Source organism: Pelodiscus sinensis, chromosome 29 (genome assembly GCF_052426305.1).
Source record: "Pelodiscus sinensis isolate ZL-2025 chromosome 29, ASM5242630v1, whole genome shotgun sequence".
Classification (NCBI taxonomy): domain Eukaryota; kingdom Metazoa; phylum Chordata; order Testudines; family Trionychidae; genus Pelodiscus; species Pelodiscus sinensis.
In genome coordinates this window covers 9,618,779-9,641,357 of record NC_143080.1, presented here as the reverse complement: position 1 = coordinate 9,641,357, position 22,579 = coordinate 9,618,779, and the positions used below count along the sequence as shown (strand labels likewise).

General features: G+C 59.4%; 1 protein-coding gene across 2 annotated transcripts in view; it reads left to right on the top strand.

Annotated features, from left to right (window-relative positions):
- Nucleotides 1-388: 388 nt before the first annotated feature.
- Nucleotides 389-22,579, top strand: part of KCNH6 (potassium voltage-gated channel subfamily H member 6) — a 122,897-nt gene continuing 100,706 nt past the window's right edge. Inside the window, exons 1-2 of one of the 2 annotated variants that reach the window (XM_075911217.2) lie at nt 389-1,021; nt 5,212-5,442. In XM_075911217.2, the coding sequence (XP_075767332.2) occupies nt 946-1,021; nt 5,212-5,442 (307 nt within the window). In that variant the 5' untranslated portion in view covers nt 389-945. The remainder of the gene's footprint in view (nt 1,022-5,211; nt 5,443-22,579) is intronic. The other variant, XM_075911219.2, reaches the window with a different exon arrangement.

Here is a 22,579-nt window from a genome sequence, read left to right as displayed (position 1 = left end):
GCAGCCCCTTCTCCATACTGGGTCTCGCCCCACCCTCCAGGGACCCCCCCATGGAACCAGCCCCCCCTTCCATTTAGCAAGCCCCAGCTAACGTAGCCAGCCCTAGCCCCATGGGGCCCTGCTCCGCGCCCGGGGAGCTAGTGCTGGAGGAGAAAACAACGCCCTCGGTCGCTGTGTTTAGGGGCTGCCCTGCTGAGAGGTGCGGGGGTCACCGACCCCCACGCCCAGGGCCCTTGGCAGAGGCCGCTCCCCGCTGGCCCCTCTGGGGGAGCGGGCGGTGGGACCCGGCGCTGCGCCTGGCTTCGGTGCTCGGCGCTGCGCCCCCCAGCTCCGCCTGCAGCGCCGGAGCCAACGCGCCCGCAGGGAAAGCGGGGGCAGGGCAGGGGATCCCCGCCCGCGGGTGGGCGGCTCTGCCAGGCGCCCGGCGCTTCAGCACCGCGGCCGGCGGACAGCTCCCGAGCCCGGGCGCCGGAGCAGCCTGGGAAGGGAGGGGGCGCGCTCCGGCGGGCCCCTCCCCGGCCGCGGCTCCTCCAGACGCAGCCCGGCGCGCAGGCGGCCGCTCCCGGCAGGGGCAGGGCGGGGGGCGGCCGGAGCCCGGCAGGTCCCAGCTGTTGCTGCTGGCGGGCAGCGGTGACGAAGCACATTGCGGCTCCCCGGGGCTTCTCCTCCTTCCTCCGCCCGGTGCCTCCCCCTCCCTCCGCGCCTCCGCCCCTCCCTCCCTGCCCCCGAGCCCAGCCCAGCCCGGGCGAGGAGCGCAGTGACCAGCCGGCCGGGAAGGCGAGCGCAGGGCGGGGACCGGGCTTCCCCCGGCGGGCGGCGGAGCAGGGGCGCCCCCCCGGGAGCCGCAGCGGGCGCTCGGGGCCTCCCTGGGCTGAGCCCGGGACTGACCGGCCGCTCCCCCAGGAGCCGGGAGCAACTTTCCGCGGCGCCCGGCCCGGCCCCAGCATGCCGGTGCGGAGGGGCCACGTGGCCCCGCAGAACACCTACCTGGACACCATCATCCGCAAGTTCGAAGGGCAGAGTGAGTACAGCCCGCCCGCCCGCGCCGGCTTCCTCCCGCGGGGCCTTTCCGGCACTTGCAAAACTTCCTGCCAGCGAGCCAGCCGCGCTAGGACTCGCTGGGACCCGGCAGGGCCAGGCTGGGCGCAGCCAGGCTGAGAGACTCGGGCAGGGCCAGGCTGGGAGCAGCCAGGCAACTTGCACCGGCAGCTTAGCTAGGTAGGTAGGTAGGTAGGTGGAGGGATAGAGAGTGGGGGGAAGGGAGAGACAGGCTGGATAGTTCGGTAGATGGGGTGTATGGAGATGGATGGATGGATGGACTGTGTGGGGATGGGTAGACAGAGGGGAAGGATGGATGGACGGACAGAGAGAGGGAGTGTAGGGGGATGGATAGAGAGAGGGAGCATATGGAGACAGATAGATAGATTGATATTGCTGCCCAGAAGCCCTCAATCAAGACTGTAAACCCAATGGGGTGGACTCTGATCTTAGTTCCACCAGCATAATTCTGGAGGGATTCCACTGAAGCCAACAGAGTAACCTTGGATTTTCTCCCATATCCGAGATCAGGAGCTGATTAAAATGTAACTGCTGGGGGGAGGGGGTGACGCCTTTGTGATTTAGGGGGCAGAGTGTTGAGCTAGAAGACGCCAGGTAGAAGGGCTTGTTGCTGTGCGAAATGGGCTGCCCGGCTATTTGCCTTTAGACCATCGGATGCTCCCAGGCAGCCTCCCCTGATAAAGTGCTGCCATTTGCTGCTGCTGGAAATAATCCCTTGCCATGAATTTTGGCTGGGTGGGTTGTGTTTTAACCCTTAACACAATGACTAGGTGGCGGAGGTCTCTGCTTCTCACGGTTTGGAGAGAGAGCCGTTCTCTGGAGGCAGCTGATTCAAGAGGAGCTGCTGTGGGGCCTGAATCTCCCTAGGGGGCCACTCGCCCCAATGCTCAGTGGGTGCCCAGTGTTACTAGAGCAGGGATCACTTTCCACGCCAGCGGCGAGGCACCAGAGAATTAGGACCCCGGGCTCCCCCCAGCAGCCTGGCTCAGCCTGGCTCCCATGACAGAGTTTGCTGGGGGGACCAACTTGCTCCTTTCCTCCCTATGTGGTTGCTAAATGAAGGGAAGGGGCACCCCTGGGACTGGGAAGTTCAGGTAACCTGCCTTGTCTAGGCACCTAAATCAACGACACCAGCCCTAGTGCCAGCTGGTGTGGGGGGGAGGCACTGGCTGATCAGCAAACAGACAACCTCCCCCTTCCCCCGCCAGCTCCCAAACCCGTGGCCGGGCCAGTCTGAACTTGATAACTTGCTGCTGCTACAAATCTTCCTCTTGAAACAATGCCCGAGTCCTCCTCAGCTGTGCCTACCCCTTAAAGTGACAGGTGCACAAAAATAAAAGCTCGCTCGCTCTCCTCCCAGCTGTAGCAGCCCATCCCTGAGCCCCTTGTGGGAGGCAGGATTTCATCTCCTTCTAACAGGCATCCCCCTGGGATGAACTGGGCATGGAGCCGAGAGCCAGGCGCTGCTGGGTGCTAATTCCTCACTCTGCAGAGCCTGGGGCATGTGCTTTAACTTGGGGGCACGGGCTGCTTCTCACTCACCCCAGTTTTACAGCAGCCCCCCCTGATAACCGCTGGGGTGAGTGAGAGGGGACTGGGCTGGAGGCTGCTAGCTAATAACATTTCCATTCGGCACCCCTCTTCTCTCTATGTGGGGTCTCCTCCATGGATTCTCCCCCCTCCCCCATGGGGCTGGATGCTCCTTCAGAGAAAGCCAGGAGCGCGCCATTCTGATCTGAACTGTATTTCCCCGACGGCCTGCTGTGGCTGCGGGAAACAATCCAGGAGTTTAATTCCAATCCCCTGTAAGCAAAGCGGCCCCGCCTAGTTAAAATCAACAGCCTCTGTCCTCTCTGCTCAGCCCACCTCCCCAGCTGCCCACTCCCCTCCCGACCTCTGCTCTAAGCCCCGACTCACTAAAACTAATCCTCTCCCAGTGCTTCTGCCCGGCCACCGATTCTAACCGGCTGCTTCGGAGAGTGGCTGGCCACCACACCGGGTGACGCGGCGTGATCTCATCCCCTGAGCAAGAGTCTAGATCTGCGCCTGGGGTCAGAGTCCTGCAGGGGGTAGAGCAGAAAACACCACCAGGATTCTGGGTTCCAGGCCTGTCCCTCAGGTTAGCCGGCTTGAAAATGGGAACACTAGTATCGCGTCACTAGCTCGCGGACGGGGCTGCACATTCATGAATTTTTGCAATGTGCCTTCTCCGTGGAAAGGTCCTAGGGCAGTGAGACTGGCTCCTCCCCCCTCTCTGATGTGGCAGGACTGCAAACAGGGGTCCGGGAGCTGCGTGGGGCGCGTCGAGGGTCGCAGGAGCGCGTGGGGCTCTTTGCCAATGCGCATTCCCCGTGTACGGTGGGAAAGGAGTCAAACGGCAGAACTGGAATAAACAGGTTGCAGATGCCACTCCTGTGCAATGAGCGAGATTAATTAGGGAGTGCACTAATAGCTAGCCCCCCTGCTGCCTCTCTGTGTTTCAGACCTGGCTCCGGCTTCAGCCAAAGCGATGCCAGTGCGTGGGCGAGCCGTGTTCCCGCACACCTGCTAAGGGCACTTCCCACTCGATTACCCCCCGGGCCTGGCTTCCCCTCGGATTTCAATGGGGCAGAAGCAGCAGCAGAATTTGGCCATAAACTTCCCCCTCGCTGCTGGGCTGAGCAGCTGCGCTTCTCGGCAGCCACACGCCGCGGCCTCTAAATTGCTAGATTACATTAAAGACAGGAGATGAGATGCGGCTCTAATCCCACCATGTCATCGGCCTGAGCTTTGCAGGACGGCCTCCCGGGAGAGCGCAAGCCACGGGGACAGAGGCAGCTTCCTTGCTGGAGCAGGCCAGCCCCTTCCCTTGCCTTCCCCACTGCCTGCTGTGGAGTCGTAGACTCAGAGAATCCCAGGGCTGGAAGAGACCTCAGGAGTCATGGAGTCCAGCCCCCTGCCCAAAGCAGGACCAACCCCAACTCAATCATCCCAGCCAGGGCTTTGTCAAGCCGGGACTTAAAAATCTCTAGGGATGGAGATTCCACCCCCTCCCTAGGGAGCCCGTCCCAGGGCTTCCTCACCCTCCTAGGGAAAGAGTTTTTCCTAATATCCAACCTAGGCCTCCCCCACTGCACCTTGAGTCACCCCAATGCTGCCCTGAGCCCTGGCTGTCCCTTGGCCAGAGGTCAGGGTGGTTCTGCACTAGACCAGCTTGCCTAGGGAGGTTGTGTCATCGGAGGCTTTGAAGAGCAGGTCAGCCAAGCATGTGCCAGGGGCCGTCGGGCTACCCCTGGGGGCACTGGGCTAGGTACCCGATTGAGGCGCCTTCCAGTCCTATGATTCGGTTTCTTGACTCCCCGCTCCAGCTGCTCAGTGCAGGCGCACTCTTCCTGCCCACACCGAGCACGTGCCATAGCTCATTCAGAAGCCCTGCTGAGGGACGTTCATAGACGCACCCGCTGCGGTTACCTTCCCTGTGCCTGCAGCAGCCTCAGGGCCTGAGTCGTCTCGGCCCGGCTGGGCTCCCTGCACTCGCCAAGAGTCAATGCCGGACTTGGGCAAACTTTTAAAAGGGCCCTGTCAGGTGGGGGGGAGGATGAACTAGACCCCCACCAGTGTGTGCAGGCCCGCAGCCCCAGAGAGGAGGTGGAACTGCAGAGCTAGGGAGGCCACGGGAGGAAAAAAGAGCAGAGGGAAACGTGTCAGTGGCTTCCTGGCTCTGATGTGGTCTCGCTTATGCCCGTTGTACACACTGGCCGGCTTCAAGAATCGCTCCTGCTTTGGCCCGTGTCGGGAGACAGGCCCAGAGACCGAGGGGCGCAAAGACCCCTCAGATCATGTAATCCTTCCCCGGGCAAATGCCCGGTTAGTCCTTGGGTGTGTGCTTGTGCTTGGGCCCGTCTAATTCCAATGTAACAGCTGATGGGGCCTCCCCTGTTCCCTGGGGGAACAATCCCCCTCCCCAGAGGTCACGGGGGGGAGCAGGAATAGAACGTGGCTTTTCTGAGCAACACCACCTGTGACTCAGCCACTGCCCCCAGCTGCCTCTCTCAGCGCCTGGCCCTCAGGCACCCGGGTAACAAGGAGACGGCAAGGCAGGGCCTCCGCTAGGGCCTTCGCTTGCTGGGCAGGTGCCTTATGCTACCCCTCTGCCCCCCTGCGTCGTTGCAGACCGCAAGTTCCTCATCGCCAATGCCCAGATGGAGAACTGCGCCATCATCTACTGCAACGACGGCTTCTGCGAGATGTTCGGCTACTCCCGGGTGGAGGTCATGCAGCGCCCCTGCACCTGCGACTTCCTCACCGGGCCCGAGACCACCAAGAACTCCATCGCGCAGCTGAGCCAGGCCTTGCTGGGGTCCGAGGAGTGCAAGCTGGAGATCCTCTACTACAGGAAAGACAGTAAGAATCCCCCTGCGGGCGGTCCCGAGATTGCTGGGCCGGGGGGGCGGGGGGGATGCACGCATGGGAGCCACCCTAAGAGATTATTTCTGGTGGAAGATGATTGCTACGGATACAGCACCCTGGATTGGCCTCCCTCTGTGCAGCCACGGCGCCTGACTGCCCCCTACGGCCTTCTCCCGAGCTGGGCCTGATTTCCATGAGGGGCAGGCCTGCTGAGGTGGGCGGGAGGGGCAAAGGTGGAAGTTGCCCTGGGGCCTGGTGATTCAAAGGGGCTACTTCTGCAGCACTGGTGGTGGCCGAAGCCCCGGGCCCTTTAAATCGCGGACGGAATGCCATGCTGCGGGGGAAGCGGGGAAGGCGTGCTCTGGACAGTGCAGAGAACTAGCTGCCCCCTCTCCCCACCTCTTCTGCCCGAGGCCCTGCCCCTTCCTCACCCCCAGCCCAGGGGCCCAGCATGGCTAGGATGAACGGGAGCAGAATCAGCCCCCAAGTCCCTGCCTTGCGGGGAGGGGGGCTCCCTTCTGCCCTGACCAATGGATTGTCCTGGGAGACGCTCACACAAGATCAGGCCTTGGACTGGCCTGAAAACACAACAGGCATGATGACAGACCCCAGGGCTGGGGGTGATGAAGTTGGAGCGGGGGGGGAGGAGACAGCCATGCCATGGCGAGCCCAGGGAGCTCCCGCGCCGGCTCCCGATGGTTTTCGTTCATGGCGATAATTCTCTAAAAGTGACCCCTGGAAAGCAGCTGGCCCCGGTTCTGCCCTCACTTGGGGGTCGGGGCAGATGCAGAGGTCAGGGAGCAGCCCAAGCTTGCAGGGGATGGGAGGGGGATTTCGGTGAGCAGGTTACACCCATTCTGAGCTTCCAGCAAACAAGCAAATCCAGGAGGCTGGGTTCTCGTGCACCTTGTCGTACTGTTTATGCCAAAGCAAAGTGAGAGTCACCCTGCTGATTTGTGGCATTTCCTCCTCCCGCCCAAGCGGCAGGATCAGACCCAATGACAGGATCAGGCCCACACTACCCAAGCGGCAGGATCAGACCCAATGACAGGATCAGGCCCACACTACCCAAGCAGCAGGATCAGACCCAATGGCAGGATCAGACCCAATGGCAGGATCAGGCCCACACTGCACAAGCAGCAGGATCAGACCCAATGGCAGGATCAGGCCCACACTGCACAAGAAGCAGGATCAGACCCAATGGCAGGATCAGGCCCACACTACCCAAGCAGCAGGATCAGACCCAATGGCAGGATCAGGCCCACACTGCACAAGCGGCAGGATCAGACCCAATGGCAGGATCAGGCCCACACTACCCAAGCGGCAGGATCAGACCCAATGGCAGGATCAGGCCCACACTGCACAAGCGGCAGGATCAGACCCAATGGCAGGATCAGGCCCACACTACCCAAGCGGCAGGCTCGGCTCAATGGCCCATTTTAAAGAGACCTCCCTGCGTGAGTCTGGGCAGAGGGAGTCCCTGCTCTGGCCGCCCCACGGGAGACGGGGCTGAGGAACATCCCCCGTCGCATGCCCCGCAGGCTGTTTCTAAAGTGACAGAAGGTCCTGAGCAGGCTTCAGGCTTGAGCTCCCGCTGTGCTTGGTGGCGCTGGGATCCCAGGGTCTGACCCGGCCCCGTTTGTCAGGGATCGGAACCTCCCCGGCTGTCTCCCGTGGGTGCTTGTCTGGACCCCTCCCGTCGTATCTGAGCGTCCGCAGTCATGGAGATCATGCCAGCAGTGGGCAACCTCGGCTCGTGAGCGGCCTCCCTCCTCTCCGTGGGCCGCAGGATTGTCCTAACCGAGATGGTCTCCCGGGACGGGGCAGTTTTGCTCCCTGCGGTTGAGTACCAAGAATTGGCGGGTGGTGCCGACTGACCCGTAGCAGCGCCGGGATTGGCCACGGGGGGCACGCACGGCGCTGGCAGACAGCGTTGGGTGCCCCTTGCTTCACGTCCCCTGGCTTTATGAGAGCGTCACGCGAGTAACCCCCGCAGGAACCAAACTACGTGGCTGGAAACCAGCAAAGCCTGGCAACCCCGCGCGTGGGCAACAGTCGACGTGTCTCGTGGGCCGCACTGAGAACCCCGACGGGCTGCACGTGGCCCTCGGGCCGCAAATAGCCCACCACCGCTTCATCCTCAGAACCCTGTGGCAGGTAGGGCAGGGCCATCACCGCCATGGTCCTGAGGGGGGCCTGAAGCGCCGTGCTGGGGCATAGGCCTCGGGCTGGCTTTGAAAAGGTTAAGGGGAGCCCTGGGAGGTTAATTAGCGGAGACACAGGGTGGGTGGGCCAGGCCCAATGACACTGAGTCCCAGCTGGAGGCAGAGGTAACGCTTCAATTCCGCTCTGAGCAGCAGGCAGGAAACTAGGTTGAAGAGGACACCTGGGGGAAGATCTGGAGCAGCGAATTCTCTTCCAGGGAGCTAGGAGCAGGGGAGAAGCAGCCGGGTGAGTGGCTAGTTCTGCCAGTGAGCCCTGGCCAAAGGGCCGGCCCTAGGCCTCCAGGAAGGTGCTCGAGTGAGGAATGGTGCAAAGGAGGCCAGGAGAGGGTTAAGTCTGTATTGGCATTTGGGACTCGCTGGGGGGCTCCACTGGAGAGCCCTGTGACCCCAGCACTGAGAGAACCGAGAGCAGGAGAAATCCTGGTGCCTGAGGAGAATGCAGGTGCAAGGTGGGGGCTGGAAGGGGCTGTGGGAAAGGCCTGGCAGCCTGAGGGGGGAAGAAGCCTGCAGGGGATGGCTTGGACCTGACAGGCCTTGCCTGCTCATGGTAGGGGCTCTGAGCTGGAACTCAGAGGGGAGGGAGCGCTGGGGTTACCCCACCAGCTGAGGGGAAGGGGGTGCAGAGCCCTGAGGTAAGAACTTTGGAAGCCCTGAGGTGGGGGCTGAAGACCCAGTGTGGGGCTGAAAACCTGCAGTCAGGGCCCTGACTGGACTCTAGTTTGCGGGACTTGGTTACCCCAGAACTAAGGCGTGGAGGTAAAAGCAACCTGCCCACAGGGCCATGTCCCAAGAAGAGGGAGACCCCTACTGGGCCAGAGTGGCTGTCAGCCCTGGAAGAAGGGAGCCTGCTATGCCACGCCCTGCCGAGGGGGCGTCTGCTTGCAGGCCCCGACATACCGAGGTCACTCTCACGAGCGCCCGGGAGGAGCAGGCGGGAGAAGCTGGCGCTCAGGCTCACACCCACCCCGGCCCCTTTGAACGTGCCCACGGTTGAAGTGTCCAAAGCAGGGCTCCTTGGGGTCAGGGAGGGCTCCGGGTCCAGGCTGCCTGAGGGGGGAGATGGCAACTCAGAAGGGCTGCACTGCCTGTCTTCTGATGCCAGCTGTGGCAAGCCAGGCCTCCTCCGCCAAGCAGCTTTTGGGGGGAGGGGAATCGAGGCTTCCCATTGGTGAACCCTCTTATTTTTTTCCATCATGTGCAGAATAAATTTGGCGTGCACCGGGGGATGTGCACCAACAGTAGAAACACAGGCTCTGCCAGTCAGATGGGTGGCATTTGAATCTCTCCTGGGTGGCTGCCCAAGGGCACAGTACCGAATGGGCCACGGCCCCGCCTTGGTTAGGGTCTAAGCCACAGAATGTGATCTCGTTTGACCAAGGCCCCTGGAAATCAGTGGGCAGACACCCCTTGGCTGCTCTGGCTTTGGCTGGAGCTCGGCTCGGCTGTAACGAGGCTGTTCATTCAAGGCTCTGGTTCCCCCCAGCCCGCGTGGTCCCAGCGTCCGTTCCGCTGGCGGGATCCGAGCTTTGTGTCTCCCCAGCAGAACGCGGCGTGTGCGGGCGCAGATGGGCTCGTGTTAAGATGAAAATGAGGCTTTGCTGGGAAACGCCGGTGATTAGTTCTAGTACTGCAGGGAGTTAGTGAAACATTTCAGCCTTGATCTGCCGCAGACGGGCAGCATGCAGAACCCGACGTGCAGCCGTCAGTCCCCTGGGAGAGGGCTCGGAGCACGCTGGAAATGCAAATATTGCTTTCTACACCGCCTGAGGCACCTTAGTCCTCGTTTTTTATCCTTGAAGCCCCAGCGTGGATGCGGGGGAGGGGAACCTAGGTATAAACACAGAGCCTGAAGTCCTTCCGGCGTACGTAGGCTAGACAGACCAGGAGGAGGAGGGAGCGCAAAGCAGCGACTTGTTCGAGCAAAGCAGCATGTCCGAGCTCAGAATAGACAAGGCGTCGTGAGGACGTCGGCCTGTGTGACCTTGGGCAAGACAGTCAGCCACCCCGTGCCTCGGTTTCCCATCTATACATTGCAGATAGTAGGACTGCCCTGCCTCACCCTGGGATGTGAAAATAAACGCATTATGGCCTGAAAGGGGGGTTGCGATGCAACCGTAACGGGGCATGTAGAAGTGCTTGGGTATATAGACTTGGTCCCTGGGGTCCCACCTGCCATTGGCCGCCGCACCTCTCATCTCTGTCCCTGTGTCACTGCCGAGGTGACTCTGCCTGGCGCTGGGGTAGGTCAGTGAGAGCCGACGTGCGCCGGGAGGCTGATGGCCCAGATTAGGAGCCGGTGAGTTCTGTCCCCGTTTGCAGACAGCCGCCTTTCCCCTCTCTCCTACTGAGAGAAAAATAACATTTCCCCCGAGCGGCTTTGAATTCAGCTCTCCCCTCCCTTCCTGGGTCCTTCCACTACTGATGCTGAGCGGTGCGTCAGGAACAAAGCGCCCCGCTTCCTGCAGGGCTGCTAATGGCTCCTCTTCTCCTTCAGAAACTTTCAAGCCCAATGGGCAGAGACGTATCTGTCTCCCCACGCAGCTGTAGTGAGCGGAGGGGGGAAGGGCATGGAATGGGGACCAGGGACTTGCTGAGACTCTCAGCAGGATCTGCTGTGTCCCTCTGCCCTAGACGGGGCTGGACATCGGGGACAGGGACACAGGCTATGAAGCACCATGGAGCGGGGGGGGGGGCGGGGGTGTGTGACTTAAAAGGGCCTGATCCTGTAAAGTACTGAGTTCTTTCAGCATCTTGGCAAGACAGGGGTGATGGGCGTCCCTGGGGAGGCAGCCTGTGTGAGCCGGGGCAGCAGGAGGCAGAGCAGGCCGGGAGGGGGGGTATGACAGGATGGGGGCAGGAATTGCTCAGCGGCTGCAGACCATGATTATTTTTTCCCTCCTGCCTTCAGTGTCTGCCGGGGCTCCTTTGAGAGGGACAGTCTGCCCAGGCAGCCCTGCTTGGAGACTGATTGCTGTAACCCCCGGGAGAGAGAGGATCCTGGCGTGCCTATTAAACTGACACGCGGCGGATGAGTGAGGGCTCCCGCGACGGTCACACTGCAGGCAGCCCAGAGACACGTGGGAGGCCAGACTGGTGCAAAACGCCCAGCCGAGCCGCCACATTGGCTGGGACAAAGGGCTGGAGTTTTAATGGGAGTTCTACGCTCTGGTCTGGAGGCAGAGCTGGGTGCTCGGCTGTCTAGGCAGTCGGTTGCATTCCCAGGTCAGGGGACACGCCGAGATTCCAGGCCTGACATCCTGGCCCCTGCTTTTCTATGGGTCCCAGCATCCCCCCTCCCCCGATACTTTATACTGGTGGAAGGTGCCAGATCGACAGCCTTCCTGGGCAGCTCGCTCCTTTGGCATCTGCTGAGTTACCAGGGGACCTCTGCCCAGTGGGTAGGCACCCAGGAGAGATTCAGGTGCCGCCCAGCTGATTAGCAGAGCGCCCGCAGTGCTCAGAGCCAGCAGCAGGTGTTTCTACTGGTGGTGCACAGCTGCATATGCCTTGGTGCACATGACAAAAGTTATTCCACACACGGATGGAAACAAGTAGAGGGAAAATTGCCCCTGCCTAATAGAAAGTGCCTGGGAGTTATCCGTGCTGACTCGCTTCACAGAGGCACCACCAACCCTCTCCTCAGGAGACAAAGAGCTAGAAGCCAAGAGGGCCAGATTCTCAATTGCCCAGCCCCCACCCTCAGGGCTGCGTTTTCCCGGGAGCTCCGCATCCAGCGCACAGGACTCATGGCTGGAAATCCAGCCCTAAAGGGGGAGCCTTTCGTTTGTTTGCCAAAGAGCTTCGCCGTTTTGTTCCGTGTTTGCTCAACACCTCCCTCCAGGGGTCTGGGCCAGGAGCAGAGCTCCCTCGCATGGGCGGGTGGTGACGGTGGGTGGGGGAGGCAAGACCCCAACCCTGCCCCACCCCTTCCCAGGGCCAGTGCACAACGGTTTGGCACCTGAGGTGGGGAGCTCAGATGACGCCCCCATATGCACCAGCAGCAGCTGACACAATTTTCTACACTCTGGGTCTTAGTGGTGCCCCCCCCCTCGCCTCCCCGTCTGGCACCTGAAGCGGCCACCTCAGTTCGCCTCATGGTAAGGCCAGTCCTGCCCCTTCTGCTCAGGCCACGCCCCCCATCACAGGGCGGGTGGGTGACGGTCCCCAACCCCGGAGCCCTGGGAGGGTAGGCGCTTGGGGGTAGCAACAGTCTGACCCTAGTACACCTACAGTGGAGTGTGGGCAGGACCAGGCTGGCAATTTGGGACGGCAAAGCCCTTCCCCCCCCACCTCGCATCCCAGCCCCCCATGCTCCCCACCACACGGCACAGATAATCTTGGAATGTCTCCCTTGAAGGAGCAGTGGGGTGCCCCCCGCCCGGTGCTGTGAGCCACCCTCTCCTCCCTCCCCGAGCATTCTTCTGGCCGCAGGGGAACCTCGACAAGTTCCGCATTGCCCCTGGGAGAGCTGCGCCTGCTTCTTTTCCACGCCTCGAAGAAAGCCATTCATGTCTATTTTTAAACGCCGGCCCCACTGGCAGCCGGCTTTTCAAGGTGCACATTGTCTGCCCGCAGCTCTCCGCCTGTGCGCCGTCAGCCCATTATGGACGGGCTTATCGGCAGAGAAAGGGCCGGCGTGCCAGGGAGCTGCCGCTTAATTACACAGAGGAGGCTCCAAACCCGATAATCCCCTTTTTCAGCATGTCGCCGCCAATCTCCAGGCTCTCCCCGCCGCTGGGGCGCGGCGCAGCCAGCCCGGCAGCTCGCCTGCTTTTACGGCCTGCCACAGACACAATTATCCCTAGTGGAGAGATGCTCCCTTGAATAGAGAGAAGCCGCTGCTAGACCTTGAGCTTCTTGCTGCCATTTACCCACCAAGGCAACTGCAGGGAGCATCAGAACGGCAAGGGAGGGGTATGGGACTGGCAGTGGGTTGGGAAGCGATACGGAAAGGTGCACCCACGTGGGCGGGGCTCTGTGTGCACCTCTACGTGCACGTCGGCATAGACGTGTGTGTAACTTGCACGAGGTAGCTCAGGAGATGGTCCTGGCCCATCAGAGGAAGGTTGCCGTGGTCAAGGCTGGTTGGTTCGTCTTCTCGGGGATGTGTAATCTAATAGTGAAGACAGAGGTTCTCAGACGGTGGGTCAGGGCCCCAAAGTGGGTTGTGACCCTCTTTTAACGGGGCTTAGACTAGGGATGTTAAATTGGGGTTATTCTAGTAATCGAGTAGTCGATAGACTTTGTATCGATTTCTCGATAGGGGCCGGCAGCCCCGCTCAGTCCTGGCTCATGCTGGGACACAACCCCGCTGCAGCGCTGACATTTCAAATGCACTAGGAGCTGGGTAGGCTGCCCGCCTCCCCTCCTCCCTCCCGGCTCCTACTGCCTTTTAAACTGCAGAGTCGCAGCAGGGTTTGGTCCCGGCACAAGCCAGGACCGAGCGGGGCTGCCTGCCCAGCTGGTAGCAGCCCCTGTCTGTGGCGCCTGGCCATGGAAAGGGGCTGCTGCTGACCCCCATGTCCGCTAGTGGGGAGCCTCCTCTAGATGGAACGGCAGCAGAATGTGTCGTCGGTGAAATAACTGAGCGGCATTGACACGCCCTTTGTCGCGGGGCTTTGGCCTCCGTGCTGGGACGTAGGCGCGCAGGCTGCTCTGGAGGCCGTTCCGTGCTGTCTGTCCATCTGCAGACTCACCTGGGTGGCTTGAGATGCTTTCGTCACACCGAGGAGTTTCAGACGCTTTTCCAGGGCCTGTACCCTCGGGAGCCAGCGAGCTAATGTAGAACCTAGAACTGGACGGGACCCTCGAGGGGTCATCAAATCCAGTCCCCTGCCCTCACGGCAGGACCAAGCACCGTCTAGATCAGGGGTAGGGAACCTCAGACCTGGAGGCTGGATGTGGCTCCTGGTTTGCCTGGATCCAGCCCCTGAGGCTCAGCACTGGGAGCCTGCACTGGCGCTCCAGCCCCTCACCTGTACACAAATCTACTAGCCGGGGCTCCCCTAGGCTCTGGTGTGCGAGGGGGAATGCGGGGAGTGTCTGTCTCCTTCTGGGTCAGGGACTTCTCACTTGTGTGTAGCCCCCAACTCATTTTTCAATGGGTCAGCGGCCCCCCACCCAGAAAAGGTTCCTCACCCCTGGTCTAGATCACCCCGATAGATGTTTATCCAACCTGCTCTTGAATATCTCCAGTGATGGAGGCTCCACAACCTCCCTGGGCAATTTATTCCAGTGTTTAACCACCCTGACAGGCAGGAAGTTTTAAGCTGGACGTTAGGAAAACCTCCCTTGGGGCAGTTTAAGCCCCTTGCTTCTTGTCCTATCCTCAGAGGCCAAGGAGAACAATCCCCCCCGTAACAGGGTGAGCGGTGGCAGTAACCAAGGAGAGGAGGGGGCTTGTGGGCACCACACAGTGGGCGTGACACGAGGCTGGCTAAGGAACTGGAGCCAGGCCTCCATCCCACCAGCTGCAATCGAGCTAGGGGAATTGGAGGCGGCTGAGTAAGCCCAGGTCTGATGGGTACACAGGGAGCAGCTGCAGGCCTCATTAGCTGGGGTGAATAAAGGCCGGCAGGAAAGATGCCAAGAGGGAAGGAAAGGGAAGCCAGAGAATCCGAGGCAGCGGGCGTGCTGGGCTGCCCACAGGTGGGAGTAGCCCCTGAGGCTGTACTACTGGTGCTGTTTGTAGCTGGAAGGGTGTGGGAAGGTCTGCTGTGAAAATACAGCACACTGCTGATTGCAGAGGTTGTGGGTGCAGAGCTGAGAGGGGCCCAGTGACACCCAGTTCCAGTGGGGCACAGGGACACCTGTGTGTGTAGGGGAGGGGTCCTTCCCCCTCTGTACCACAGCAGCGCTCGGGGACACTGGGGGAAGCAGCTGAGGCTGGACATGGCAGATCCAGCCTCCCTAATCTGCCCCCTTCATAGCCGAGCGATCAGTCAAAAGTTAATTTCCTTACAAGCTGCCTGACAGTGACGGAGCAGGAGAGCCAGGAAGTTAATTACAAGATCATTTGCTTCAGCCAGCTCCCACGGCAGGGAGGCAGCTGCCAAGGGCGCCAGACCCATCCATCCCCCTCGCACTGTGTTCCTTCCCAGGGCTTTGCCCTTCAGGCTGCCAGCCTGGGCTGTCGCCCTGCTCCGGCGTGCCCCCACCAGGAGAGGCTGAAGAGAAGGCGGCGGTGGCCAGAGGCCTGGCTTCCATGCAAATAGACGCAGGACCAGGACGGCCTCAATTCATGCTCTTGGACGCAGGCTGGCACTTGCTTTCCTTCCTGAGCCGTGAAGGGACAAGCGTACGGCTGCTGCCCAGTCTTCTCTCCTCTGAGGCAGCCGCCATGTTGGATTGTGGGTCAGCACTGCTGGCTTTGGGCTGCAAATGGGCGGGAGGGAGGGAAGTGATTATTCCCCTTTATTCGGCACTGGGCTAGGTCTACACTCATAGCTTCTTGGGGCAGAAATATGCAAATGAGGCTAAGCGTGGCATACCACCGAGCCTCATTTGCATACCTAATGAACCACCATTTTTGCAGCAGAGGCTCTTGCGCCAGAAAGCTGTCTACACTGCCCCTTGTGCAGCACATACCCCCTTTCGCAATGCCGTTATGCCCATTACTTTTCAGGAAGAAGGGCGTTGCACAAGAAGGGGCAGTGTAGACAGCTCCTTCTGGCACAAGAGCCTCGGCTGCAAAAATGGCGGCTCATTAGGTATGCAAATGAGGCTCGGCGATATTCCACGCTTAGCCTCATTTGCATATTTCTGGGGCAAGATGCCGCGAGTGTAGACATAGCCCTGGAGTAGTGTGTCCAGTTCTGGGCCCTCCACTGTTGAAAGGATGTGGATGCATTGGAGAGGGTCCAGCGGAGGGGAACAGAAATGATGAGGGGGCTGGAGCACATGACCGACGAGGAGAGGCTGAGGGAGTTGGGTCTGTTTAGTCTGCAGAAGAGAAGAGCGAGGGGGGATTTGATAGCAGCCTTCAACTTCCTGAAGGGAGGTTCCAAAGAGGATGGAGAGAGGCTGTTCTCAGGGGTGACGGATGGCAGAACGAGGAGCAATGGGCTCAAGTTGCAGTGGGGGAGGTCTAGGTGGGATATCAGGAAAAACCCTTTTGGTAGGGGGGGAAAGCACTGGGACGGGTTCCCTAGGGAGGGGGTGGAATCTCCCTACCTAAAGGATTTTAAATCCTGGCTGGGATGATTGAGTTGGGGTCTGTCCTGCGTTGGGCAGGGGGCTGGACTCCTGAGGTCTCTTCTAGCCTTGGGATTCTGTGACTCCAGGACCTCAAAACTGAGGCATGCACACAGAATCCCCCAGGTCCTGGGACTATGGCCTGCTCAGGGGCACATCCCAAGTCAGACAGCACCCTAGGCTACAGGGCACCAGCTCTGCATTGAGGAGAGGGGCTCCATTGACCTGACCATTGCATTGCCTCATCCACCTGCTTTATACCTATCTCTTAGAGCCGGAAGGGACCTTGAGAGATCATCGAGTCCAGTCCCCTGCCCTCATGGCGGGTCCAAGTACCACCCCAGACAGATTTGCCCCAGAGCCCTAAACAGTCCCCTGAAGGATTGAACTCACAACTCTGGGCAAATCAGGCCCCAAGGCGGGAGCAGGGAGCCCCTAACTGGGGCTGTTTCCACTTTGCCGAGGGGGATGCAGGGCCGGGATGAGATCTTGGCATGGCCCTGGGCAGCAGCTGGCTGCCTCTTAGCCTGGCGTGGGTCTCTCTTAATCTGCATGCAGCTGGTGCTTATGAATATGAAACTGGCGACGCCAGCTAGAGTGACCGGCAGCTGGTGTGTCCGCGTCCCTCATGCAGTTCTGTTAAAGCAGCTCTAATTCACAGCACAGGCCTGGCCCCTCGCCCTCCACCGCGAGCTGCAGTAAGGCCGCAGGTGTGGATCTCACCTGGGCAGCTACCGTCAGTCATGTGGTGCCTCGTTAAGGGAACTGGGGATTGCAATGAGCCCAGCAAACTCCTTTCACTTTCCACCTGCTCCACAGTGTGTCCATGGGACTCGGGGAGACGGGGGCTGGGGAGAAATGAGAGATGGGAGCCAGTGTTCCCTGGAAGTTGTATGCGTGGGCAGCTACCCAGGAGAGATTCAGGTGCTGCCCAGTTGATTAGCAGAGTGCCCACAGCTAGGGCTTTTGTTTCTACTGGTGGTGCACATTCGCCCATGCCGGGGTGCACATAAAATGTATTCCGTACATGGATAGGGAACGTTGAGGGGAACTCCACGGCGTCCCTTCCCTGAAGGAGGCCCTACTGCCTCACTCTGCTGTTTTTCGGGGCTTTGTTTGGGCTTCCCAAATGATCCTGGAGTTAAATAGCTAAGGCTGGATTCTCAAAGGAACTTAAGCGCCTAAGTCCCATTGAAATCAATGGGACTTAGGCATCTAAATACTTTCAGTGTGCTGGGTCCTAGGGCGTGATTCTCCTTTGTCGTGCACCTTGTGCAATCCTCTGCACTAGTGCAAAGCAAGTGCAAAATGCTTCCGTGCTGCAGGTGGGGCCTGACGTCTGCTCTACCCCCTTGGGTTGAAGCTTGTGCCAATGCAAAATCCCTCTGCCCCGAGATGTGACGCACAAGGATGAGAAACCCTTCCCGCTGGTGCTGCTCTCTGGATGGCCCCCGGCGGGTTTGAAGACATTGCTAGAACCCCCGCACAGCCAGGAGGTTGGATTCCAGCCATGGGGAAGGGGAGGAGAGGGGATTGGATTTACTCTGGGAGCGAAAATAGACCTGGCTCCATTGCCTGGCACGTTGGGCAGCTGTTTTTATCTAGGCCAGGTGACTCGGGATTGGTAGCATTTTACAGAGGGTTGTTTGGAGGTGTAAAGAACCATCTGGCGGGCAGTGGAGATCAGGCAGACTCAGTGGGAGGGGACAGAGATATGACCCTTGAGCTAGAGCCTCTGACATGTACAGCCACGTTCCCTCTAATGGGTGCCATCCATGTGCAGAATACATTTTGTTATATGCACTGACATGTGCACCAACATAGTAACACAGGCTGCAGGCTGGGGGAGGCTGCGGGTGCTCTGCTACTCAGCTGGGCGCCCCCAATTCTCTCCTGGGAGGTCGCCCAAGCACTCGGCTTCCAGGGAACACTGGGGCACAGGTGTCTTTGAATGGGGGGCGTAAGGCCCTTAATGCTGGGCACATCTGACAGCTGCCAGAGCTCTGGGAAGCAGCCAGGCCCGGTACCCAGCCTGATGCTTCCATCTCTAACTCCTCCCTGGGGCCTGCCTCTCCTCTGGCTTGCGCCGTGTGTTGTCAGTGGGAGAGTTAAAATGCTGCCTTCCCAGGTCACTCAGCCCAGGGGGAGCACGTCACACCCACCTGGCAGCACAGAGCGCCTGGTGGGGCTAATTTGGGTGCCTTGGCCGTGTCTTTCACAGCAGTTGCCAGCATCCGTGCATTCCCCCAAGGGAGCCCTCGTGCTGTGCCTGTGGTGCTCAGAACAGTGTGGCCAGCTGATTGGTGCTTTCCTTCAAGCCCCAGGGCCTGGAGTCGTGTGTGAGCATCTCAGCTCCTGTTTCCAAAAACAGAGTTTCTAGCTGCAGAAAAACTGGAACACGTGGCCTGCGCACGACCTCAGCAGGCCAGTGAAACGAACCCAGCCTTCGCCATGGTTTGTCTGTGATCTCAGGGCTGTTGCGCCAATCTGATGATTTGGGGCGCGGTCTGACTCGCAATCTTTTAAGGCTTGGGAATGCGGTGGTGCTGAGCTTTCTAGGGACGGTGGGGCTGATTGTGTGGGTTTGGACTAGGGATGAAAGCGACTAGTCGACTACCCAGTAAGCATATGCTGGGGGAGACTGCGGGCCTCTATCAGAGAGAGGCAAGGGGGGTGGGAGCAGGAACTGGTGCTGGGGGGAGCCAGCTTAAAAGCTGGTTTCCCCCCAGCACTGTTTCCATGGGGGGGTTGCAGGGAGACAGAGACTCAGTGGCATGAGCAGAGATTGAAATTGACTGCTGCGCCTTTTCCGTGAAATGTACAAGAGCTGCGGGATAGCGTGTGTCCCCCTTATCAACAGATCGAGCAGTCGATGGAAAATCCATCGACTACTCAGTTAGTTGGGGGTTACAGTGGACGAGAAGCTGGAGATGAGTCAACAGTGCGCCCTTGTAGCCAAAAAGGCTAATGGCATATTAGGGTGCATTAGGAGGAGCTTTGCCAGCAGATCCAGAGACGTGATTATTCCCCTTTATTCGGCTCTGGTGAGGCCACATCTGGAGTATTGTGTCCAGTTCTGGGCCCCCCATTATGGAAAGGACGTGAATGCATTGGAGAGGGTCCAGCAGAGGGCGACCAAAATGATGAGGGAGCTGGAGCACATGACCTACGAGGAGAGACTGAGGGATTTGGGTTTGTTTAGTCTGCAGAAGAGAAGAGTGAGGGGGGATTTGAGAGCAGCCTTCAACTTCCTGAAGGGAGATTCCAAAGAGGATGGAGAGAGGCTGTTCTCAGTGGTGACAGATGGCAGAACAAGGAGCAATGGGCTCAAGTTGCAATGGGGGAGGTCTAGGTTGGATATTTGGAAAAACTATTTCCCTAGGAGGGTGGGGAAGCGCTGGGATGGGTTCCCTAGGGAGGGGTGGAATCTCCATCCCTAGAGGTTTTTAAGTCTTGGCTTGACAAAGCCCTGGCCGGGTTGATTTAGTTGGGGTTGGTCCTGCCTTGGGCAGGGGGCTGGACTTGATGACTCCTGAGGTCTCTTCCAGCTCTATGATTCTATGAGTCATCGAAATTTAACATGCCCTAGTTTGGACAGCACCAAGTGCAGGGCGGCCCTGGGTGTGGTTGTAATGTAAATAATTGTTATGTTTGTCGTTCCCTGGGTGGTGTAGGAGCTCCCACATTGCAAGCTCTGAGGCAACTTCTCTGCCTAGCCCCCTTCTCAGGCATATTAAATCATCGGCCCTGTGCACGCTATAGCTCCCAGCATGCCGTGCTGCCCTGTGCACGCTATAGCTCCCAGCATGCCGTGCTGCCCTGTGCACGCTATAGCTCCCAGCATGCCGTGCTGCCTTCTGTACTCTATAGCTCCCAGCATGCTGTGCTGCCCTCTGTACTCTATAGATCCCAGCATGCCGTGCTGCCCTGTGCATGCTATAGCTCCCAGCATGTAGTGCTGCCCTGTACACGCTATAGCTCCCAGCATGCCGTGCTGCCCTGTGCATGCTATAGCTCCCAGCATGCCGTGCTGCCCTGTGCATGCTATAGCTCCCAGCATGCCGTGCTGCCCTGTGCGCGCTATAGCTCCCAGCATGCCGTGCTGCCCTGTGCACGCTATAGCTCCCAGCATGCAGTGCTGACCTGTGCACAGTATAGCTCCCAGCATGCAGTGCTGCCCTGTGCACAGTATAGCTCCCAGCATGCAGTGCTGCCCTGTGCACAGTATAGCTCCCAGCATGCAGTGCTGCAGCTTGGTCAGTGACCCAGCAGTGATGCACCTAGGAACTTGGAGTCTGAGAATTGCCCCTCTGAGTGCAGCCCCTGCGCTGCCATTGTGGCCTCCGGTTGTGTGCCCCTGGCATTGCCAGATGTGCATGGAAAGGCGCTGCCTGCTATTTCCTGTGCCCCGCCTGGCAGGATGCAGAGAGTCAGCTCCGACCGTTCCGGGACAGCCCATGGGAGCAGGCCCCGCAGTGACCTGCCCATCCGCCGGGCACAAATTCCACACTCAGCATCTTTATCCTTTTAACACTTCCGCAGGCAGAGCCTGTCATGGAGAAACACCCACTTCTGTCCCTGAGGCAGGTCCCCATGCAAAGTGACCTCATTTTGGGGCTGCGGCTGCCTTCATCTCTTCCCATGCGGCATGTCGGCTGTGACTGATACAGCCGCTGACTCCAGCATCCTCAGCAAAACAGGACTAAGAATTGACAGGTTCCTGCTGCCAGGCACAGAATCTGTCAGGTGCAGCTGATGGGGACCTGCTGAGTTACAAACCCGCTCGGCTCCAGCCGTACGGGGCTAGGTTAATGCAGTATAAATGCAGTGGCATTCCTCTTTCCTTAATCATAGGAGGAGCAGGCGTGCCATGAAACACGCATCAGGTCTAGTAGTGTTGGGAGAGCAGAGTTCTGGTCATCGCTCGGTCACTGCCGCATCTGGCCTGGCACTCTGTGCCTCAGTTTCCCAATTTGGAAAACCAGGATCAGGTTACCAAAACTCTTCTAAGGCTGCCTAGCCAGGGTATGTGTTGCCGTGTTGCAAACAATGGTCAATGGGACAGAAATCTGATCTAAAAGCCCTTGGCACCTATTGTTTGAACTGAGGGAGAATAGCCGTGAGCTGTTAGCCGTGCAGGGGGTCTGACACGCAGCTGGACTGTTCCCATTGGGCCCTGTAGAGAGCACTGCACACGTGCGCTAGCTGGTTCATTACAGGACTAATCTGCCTCTCCCTGTTTTGGCAGCCGCGTGTCAGCCTTAAGTCTGCTTTGCTGGGTGATCTTAGGTGAGTCATTTTCCCTTGGTCTCCATTTGCTGCCGTAACACGGGGACTGTGGAACTCCCTCTCCTTGGGGACCGAGAGGTGATAGTGCTGGAAGTGGGTGCACTCAGTTTCCCCAGATCCCGACGGGCAGAGAGCCCCCAAAAACTTGTAGAGAACAGCGGGATTGTTGGCCCTGGATCCCTGGATTTGGCCTCAAAAGCCATGCACTCAAATCAGCAGCGTGCAGCAAACCAGCCCTCCCCAAACCACTCGCTGAGCCAAGGGTTCTCCGTGGCACTCAGCCCTGTGAATTCCTGGCGCAGGCCTCCCAGCTGTGTGCGGGGGCGTGGGAAGCGGACAGCCCAGCATGCGCTCTAAGGCTCTGGCCCCCAGCCCTTTGGCGCACGGGAGCACGGTGCCTGGCTGGGCACTTGGCAAGGCCACGGCATCACGGCGCACGGTTCCACTGCTGCAGATTTCGGTGCCCAGCTTTCAGCTAAGCTGCACTAATGCCCGCGGGCTGCAAGGGTTTAGTGCGGAAAGGCCAAAGGGTTCTCCAGCGTCATTTACTGCCTGGAGGACCACACGTTAGGCTGCCTTTGGCCAGCCCCAAAGGTCTGGTTGGGGGCCCAAGGGCTAATGGGGGATCCGTTCCCTCGCCTTTCTCCTGCGGCCCAAGCCACTCGACTGCCCCATCAGCTGTACATGGCATCAAAGGCCTATGGCTGTGGCTTAGGGAGGCCTGGCCCAGGGCAGGCCTGAGGTCAGTGGGAAGCGAGGTGGACCATTGCGGTTGGGAATGAGGAAGACTAAGTCATCCCAGACTAGATCAGGTCTGGATACCCAAGTGCAGCATCATGCTGGATGCTTAGGCCTGTGATTCCCAAAGCCTGCGTTAGGTCCGGACGCCCCGCGACCTAGCTGTGGGTAGGTCAGCCCTGAAGCTGGGAACACGCCTCTTGAAGCCGGTGGGCAGGCGCAAAAAGTCCTCTTCCTCAAAAAGTTATTGCGCAAGAAGCCTGCAGTGTAGATGTAGCCCATGTGTGGAGGTTACACAATGGTTAGAAGACTCACCTGAAAGGTGCCAGAACATTAGAATGGCCACAGTGGCTCAGATCAATAGTCCGTCTAGTCCAGTCTCCTGTCTTCCGAGGGAACAAACAGTTGATCCAAACATTGTTGTCCACACCCAGCTTCTAGCAATCATTGGCTAGGGACACCCAGAACTTGAGGTTGCATCCCTGACCATCTTGACTAATAGCCATTGGTGGACCTATACTCCGTGACCATAACTAACCCTTTCTTTTTTTTAACTCGTTATACATTTGGCCTTCACAAATCCCCTTGCAGTGAGTTCCACAGGTTGACTGTGCACTGTGGGACGAAGTACTTGCCGATGTATGTTCTTTAAACCTGCCACCTCTTAATTTCACTGTGGGACCTCT